We start from the raw sequence: 7,500 nt of genomic DNA, 5'->3' as shown, positions 1-7,500 counted from the left end.
AGAGACAGAGATATAGAAGAGAGAGCACGAGAGAGAGAGAAAGAAGAATTGGGAGAAAGAGAGAGAGACATATCAAGAGAGAGAGAAAGAGAGAGAGTATACCTCATCAGAGGAGCCGTTCTCCACCCTGAAGCGGCCTGCTCTCTGGATGGCTCCGTCTGCATCACTGGAGATCAGCTACAAGTTTGAGGGATGGAGAACAAAAGAAGAGAGAGATAGAGAGAGAGAGAACCGGATAGAGAGAGAGGGAGACAGAGAGACACATAGAGACACATGTTCAGAATTAGCTCCCGTCAAACCAGCTGTTTGAGTAATGGAGGAGGGAGAACCACCATGAGCTCACAGTCAAACGCTAAACAGGAACAAAAGCAGACAGATGATCCACTCTTGTGACAGTACAAGTGTATTTTAGGTTGGTGATACAACCTGTAACACAATTCTCACTCACTATGTTACCGTCAGTATATCACTTTCATATACCGTTCAATCTATTAATACACACAGTGACATTATTATCTAGTCTCATTTTGTTGTGACGACCAACCCCTTCCTGCCTTGCTTGGCTGTTTCCACTGTGTTCTGTTGTGCTTCTGTTGACTTTGGCTGTTGTGTTTCTGTTGTATTTCTGTTGTTTTGGGCTGTTGTGTTTCTGTTGTGTTGGCTATTGGGTTTATGTTGTGTTGGGCTGTTGTGTTTCCACTGTGTTCCAATGTGTTTCTATTGTGTTTCCAATGTGTTCTGTTGTGCTTATGTTGTGTTTGGCTGTTGTGTTTGGCTGTTTGTCTGTTGTGTTTGGTTGTTGTGTTTCTGTTGTGTTTCTACTGTGTTTATGTTGAGTTTCCTTTTTTTCTGTTGTGTTTGGCTGTTTTGTTTGGCTGTTGTGTTTCTGTTTTGTTTGAGTTGTGTTTCTATTGTGTTTCTGTTGTGTTTCTGTTTTGTGCTGTTGTGTTTGTCTGGTGTGTTTCTGTTGTGTTGGGCTTTTGTGTTTCTATTGTGTTTCTGTTGTATTTGTATAGCAGGCATAGTTGACATTTCAAAATGTTTCAATTTAAAATAAGTCTGAATATAATTTGAGAATCAACTCAACAGTCTTTCCATCTAGAGAGTCAGACAAAACTTGTTGCTATAATGTCTCCTTTTAGATTCTCACTCACGCCCGCCTTCACTGAGGCCTGCTGACTCATAACTCAGACAGAGAGAGAGAGAGAGAGAGAGAGTGAGAGAGAGAGAGAAATGACAGAGACAGAAGAAGAGGGAATGAGACAGAGAGATAGAGAGAACGAGAGAGAGAAAGGTGAAGAGTTAATGGGGACAGGCCTACTGCAGTGAATGGTAGAGAGTAAAGACCAGGAGAAGGAGAAGAAAGAAAAGAGAAGACTACTTTTGTTGAATAATGTGTTAAAAAAACAGAATAGAAATTAAAAAACGATGTGAATAACAATAACAGCAAAGCTCTCTTACCACACTGAAGTGTGTTTGTGTGTGTGTAATTGTGTGTGTGTGTCTGTATGTGTGTCTCCATCTGTCTCCGTTGCATATACATCTGTGTGTAAATACAGGTGTACTATTTGTCTGGTGTGGTGTTTGCGCAGCAGCCGTGCTGATGGAGGTGTATTGTAGGCCCCAGCCACCAGCCTACAGCCGTACGGCGGGGGGGTACTGTGAATTCCTCCTACGTGGCCCTTTGAGCACAGCCATGGACCCTATCTGTCCACATTCCTGCATGGAGGCCCTCTTCCTAATTACTCCACATGCCAATCTGAGGGCCTCTGGTTGCCAGGCGATGGACCACATAATCCCAGCCCTGCCTCTGCCTTTGTAGTTGAAGTTGACCCCATCAGCCATCTTGTATTCCACCTCCACCTCCTCTAGCAATCTCTCCTCCTCAGGTTGGTGTGGGACCCCTCACTCTCAGCGTTAAACATGTGTGGCAGATCACTAGTCATACTCCATGAGTTTGTGCGCGTGGGTGCGTTGGTGTGTGTATGCGTTTGTGTGTGTGCGTCTTTCTGTGTGTGGGTATTTGTTGTTTTTTCTGTTCCTGCACGGGCGTGTGTGTGTGTGCAGGCTAGCATGTGTGTATGTGTGTGTGTGTGTGTGTGTGTGTGTGTGTGTGTGTGATGTCACGATGTCACCAGGCATGGAGGGAGAGAGACACAAGGGAACACTTAGTCAGCCTCCTAGCATCTATCAATCAATGCAGCGCTGGGTGTGTGAGTGTTTATATGTATGTGTACGTACGCTTGGTCTCTCTCTCTCTCTCTCTCTCTCTCTCTCTCTCTCTCTCTCTCTCTCTCTCTCTCTCTCCTCTCTCTCTTCATGTTGAGCTGAGTTAGTTAATCCAGCCCAGGATTGTCTCTCTCCTGCTCTCTGCTGTTCCTCTGCAACATAAAGCATTGTTCCGGTCTTTGGTCGATGGAGGAGAACAACAGCCCCAAACAGTGGAGGAACATGTCCTCTGTGGAGCACGAGGTGCAGCCCTGCTCTCAGTAAGTTGATTGGTACTTTATCGATCCATAATGGGCGGCAGTAAATCAGGAGGTAGAGCGGGTTAGCTGGTAACCGGAAGGTTGCTGGTTCGTGTGGAGGTGTTCCTGAGCACAGCACCTCACCCTGACTGCTCCTAACGAGCTGGCTGACGCCCTGCGTGGTGGATTCCGCCGTCCGTGTGTGAATGTGTGAATGAATGGGTGCAAGTCACTTTGGATAAAAGCGTCAACAAAACCCCCTAAATGTAAATGTAAAATGAATCAATGCAAACACAAAAAACAACAAAAAATGAACAATTGTGTGAGTGTGTGTGGGTGATGTTTGTGGTTTATCTAGCCTCACCTGGCCGAGTCTGATTGGACTCAGGGGCTGCACCTGTTGCACATTGAGTATTCAGTGTGCAACAGGTTAAACCAGCCATCTACACAAACTGAGGGACATCTCCTAGATGGCGACACCACCAGGCCATGCATCATTTCCAACAAACCTTTTACAACAATCTGTATTCGAAACCACCACGCCCAATAGAAGTCACCGGAATGTAGCACTAGCTTTGCTACAACAATAAAATATGGATCAACATAGATCAATGAGATGAACACATAATAATAAAATAGTGAAAGCATCAAGCTGTGGTCATCTTGAGGAGTTCTCCAGGAGGTCCTTCCTGCCAGCGTCCATCAGGCTGTAGAACTCCCCAAGATTACCTTTAGAGAGGGGCTATGGAGGTTTCGGTATCTCTCAGTTCAGATTCTTGGGGTGACGATTCTCTTTACTATTGATCCTCTATAAAAAAACAAGTCCTGAGTCCAATTCCCTTCTGGATTCATTACATAAGAGAGTGCTGATTCCAGGATCTAGTCCAGTCCACTGTGCGCTCAGAAGGCACTGTGGGAAATGATGGCATGAAGGCAGAGTATAGCGTGCATAAGATGATGTCGTCTTATATGTCTATAAAAAGCATTTTCAACTGATTGATATAATGTAAACACCCAAAGACAAACCAGAGACAATAGGGGGAGAATATCATTCTGGGAAGTTGTAAATTGATTCTGAATTGTATGCCTCGTTTGCACCGAGCGGTGACGTTAAGTTCGGTGTGGCTCGGTCCGCTTATATTGCCAAAAGTCAGCACGGTCCCAAAATAAGCGTGCTGAGCAGCATTGAGCCGCTCCTATTTTCGCTACTCCTCCGTTTGGGTACCGAGCCATCTGAAAGGGTACCGAAAAGGTGGAGCTAAACACGCCGTCCGTTGTCGTCACTTCCACGCGTCATGGGGATAAAAACAATCAAACACAGTACCTGCAAGGTATTTCTGGACAACGGTGAAAGCTTTCTTATTTGAAGACGTCCTCCATTGTTGCTCTTTGTTTAATGTGTCACGTTCTTCTTTTTCGTTGAATTTATGAGTAGGCTACACTGTTTTGCGCTGCTATGATGTCACAATGCTTACGTAGCTACCGCGGCTATCGTAATTTGGCTTAATTGATTTATATATAAATGACTCTCTTCTCACAAATGCATTTCAATGCAGACACAAATGGATATCGGTATGTTTAAATGTAAAATAAAACAATAAACAAAAAAAAGTTTCACAAACACATTTCTGATCCACACACAAATGTGTCTTGTTTTAAATAAATGTAATATACATGCATAAATATATGAATAAAAAACATCTTTGCAATTTTCGTCAAAAATGTATTTGGATGTTGTTACATTTATATACAGTTAGAAATGTATATAAAGTAACTGTTAAACTTGAATTTACAAGACGTTTTCATTTGTGAACTTGTTTGCATTTCTGTGTGAACTGGTCTGTTTTCAAATGTTTCAGATGCCTCCCTTGTTTTCAGCAAATCACATGACTGCAATCCCGACCTCTGAGCCTCCCGATTCCCTCGGCCAAATGTCGATGGGAAATAAGATAGAGTTTTTGAATGATCGTACATAACAAATTCTGTAGGTGGCGAAGCATTAAAAGCTTCATCACGTTTTGAACTACACACTTTTTACATCTAGTTTCGACTTGGTTTTTGGATTGTCGGTGCCGTTAAAGTAGCATTAATATTTGTTTACTACTTTAACGGCACCGAAAATCCAAAAACCCAGTCGTAACTAGATGAAAAAACATATTTTTGTTTATGGATTTATTTTACATTTATACCGATATCCATTTGTGTGTGCATTGAAATGTATTTGTGAGAAGAGAGTGATTCATATATAAACCACAAAATACATTTGTGAATTTTCTGAATCCTTCTCTGTGCATTCATTATTAATGAGACTGTTCTGACCCCATATTCCCGCACCAAACCGAAACACATCGCTCGGTGGAAACGAGGCAATAGAAGAGAATGATCCTTAGGTGATTTGATCAATTTTCCCCCCTCGGCCGCGCCTAGAATTGAGATCCTCTTAATGCTTCGGGGCCGGATTGTGTGTGGCTGCATGTAAAGCCACACCATACGTACACCCATACGGCTGGCTCTCTGTGTGTGGTGCAACGGCTGCCTATAAATGATGCAACAAGGAAAGGGCGATTGCAAAGAGGGGCACTCTGGGCTGCACTCTGGTGATATCCGGTGGGCTGGGGTGGGTGGGTTTGGGGGGGGGGGGGGGGGGGGGGGGGGTGATAGAGAGGAGAGTGGCTAGGAGAATGAGATGAATAGAGGGGGCCCCTCCCTGCTCTCTGATGCTGGGTGAGAAATAACCTCTCCCTTGAATCTGCAGGTGGCTAGACGATGGGCACACGAGGAGGACAATGAAGGGGCGTCCTCACACTCACAGATTCACACAGGCACACGCCAAACAGACACACACACATATGGATCTGTATATTGACTTGGTGGGGGCGGGGAGGAAGGGTGGAGACACTAGTGAGAAGGAGTGAAATTACAACAAAAAGGCGGGTAATAAAAGGAGACGTAGACACCCCCCGGGAGGGAGTGGAGTCTCAGGCAGGAGGCTCACACACACACACACACACACACACACACACACACACACACACACACACGCGCGCACACACGCGCACACACGCACACACGCGCACACACGCACACACACACACACCCACACACACACACACACACACACACACACACTCACACACACACACACACACACTCACACACACGCACACACACACACACACGCACACACACACAAACACACAGTCGTAGACACACACACACACACACAACCTAACACAAACACTCACATACATTCTCACACACACACACACACATACACACACACACAAACACACACACACACACACACTCACACTCATAGTTGCATTAACATAGACACACACACTCACTTACATACATGGACATGTACACACATATAGACAAACACACAAGCACCCACACACAAAGGAATAAAAATGCACACATCGTCATAAAAACCTCACTCGCTTGCGCATGCACACCAACACACATATAGACAGGAAGAACACAGTGCGAGATCACACACAGACACATTCACAGATTCACACACACACACACACATGCACATACACACACACACCTACACACACACACACACACACACACACACACACACAGACACACTTACACAGACAGATGCACATTTCAGTCAGAATGCTACTATTTGAGAACATGACTCAAGCATTTCAAGAACACACTCTGAGTAGAGTGGCCTTTATATCTCCAAGGTCCACACACACAAACACACAAACACACACACACACGGACAGAGACACACACACAGACACACAGACACACAGACTTATACACACACAGACACTGACGGACAGACACACATACACACACACACACACACACACACAGGCATACACAAGCAGAGACACCTACACACAGACATACACAGATATAGACACATACACACACACATACACACAAACACACAGAGACACACACACAGACACACAGACACACAGACTTATACACACACAGACACTGACGGACAGACACACATACACACACACACACACACACACACACACAGACACAGGTACACCAACACGGATTGAAAGGAGCTGGTGAGCGAGCAGGAGAGGAAGAAGCCTGTTTTAAGAGGGAATAGATAATTGATCTTATCATGTGGACCTGGTCACACAGACCCACAGGTCCCCGGTAGGAGAGGCAGCGTAGGGGGGACATGGAGAGCAATCCAGCCAGTGAGAAGTGGGATCACAAGTCAAAGGTTATATCAGGAGATAGATGGTAGAGAGAGAGAGAGAGAGAGAGAGAGAGAGAGAGAGAGAGAGAGAGAGAGAGAGAGAGAGAGAGAGAGAGAGAGAGAGAGAGAGAGAGAGAGACTGAGTGAGTGACAGAAGTATTGGAAATGCAAGGAGATTACGTTTGAATGAAAGAAGATTCTGAGACTGATAAGCAGGACTACCATACACAACACTAGAGGAAAAAAGGTTAACATGCAACCGAGGAATAGAGGATGTATGGAAGTAAATCTGTCTCATCTGATATTGAAAATAGAAAGCAATTGAATTTTAAAGGTTCCATGGCATGAAAATGTTACTTTATGAGGTTTTCTAACATTATTATGAGTTCCCCTAGCCTAGCTATGGTCCCCCAGTACTTAGAAATGGCGTTAGGTTTAAAACGAGCACTAGGTATCCTGCTCCGCCTTTGAAAAATGAAAGCTCAGACGCTCCGATTTCGAATTTGGCCCCATGTGTCGTCATAAGGGGCCAAGTTACCTCCCCTTTCTCCGCCCAGAGAATTTGGCACGCCAATGAGACAATGTGCTACGACGTGCGATCGCCACGTGCGAGCGCCACATGTGTACGTGCGAGCGCCACGTGTGTGTGTGTGTGTGTGTGTGTGTGTTTGAATACACACACTGTAACGCTTTTTACACTTCTTTGTAATTTGGATAACCGTTCGGCTGTTGGTGTTATGGAGCCTAACAACGAGGTTCTCTGAGACTCGTAGTGGGGTTATCTCAGCCATAAAATAATATACCAGAATTTCTTCTTCTGAATTTAACCTGATATCCTAC

The 7,500-nt window shown here is 44.8% G+C and overlaps 1 protein-coding gene across 1 annotated transcript in view; it reads right to left on the bottom strand.

The window, feature by feature from the left end:
* The window catches only part of garnl3 (GTPase activating Rap/RanGAP domain like 3), a gene marked incomplete at its 5' end in the record, with an annotated part of 33,006 nt that extends 31,822 nt beyond the window's left edge, over nt 1-1,184 (bottom strand). The window contains 2 exons of the mRNA XM_079734235.1: nt 103-177; nt 1,155-1,184. Coding sequence (XP_079590361.1) covers nt 103-177; nt 1,155-1,184 — 105 coding nt within the window. The remainder of the gene's footprint in view (nt 1-102; nt 178-1,154) is intronic.
* Nucleotides 1,185-7,500: the final 6,316 nt, after the last annotated feature.

Source organism: Pollachius pollachius (genome assembly GCF_949987615.1).
Source record: "Pollachius pollachius genome assembly, chromosome: 4".
NCBI classification, from domain to species: Eukaryota; Metazoa; Chordata; class Actinopteri; order Gadiformes; family Gadidae; genus Pollachius; species Pollachius pollachius.
This window is presented reverse-complemented; position numbering and strand designations above follow the sequence as displayed.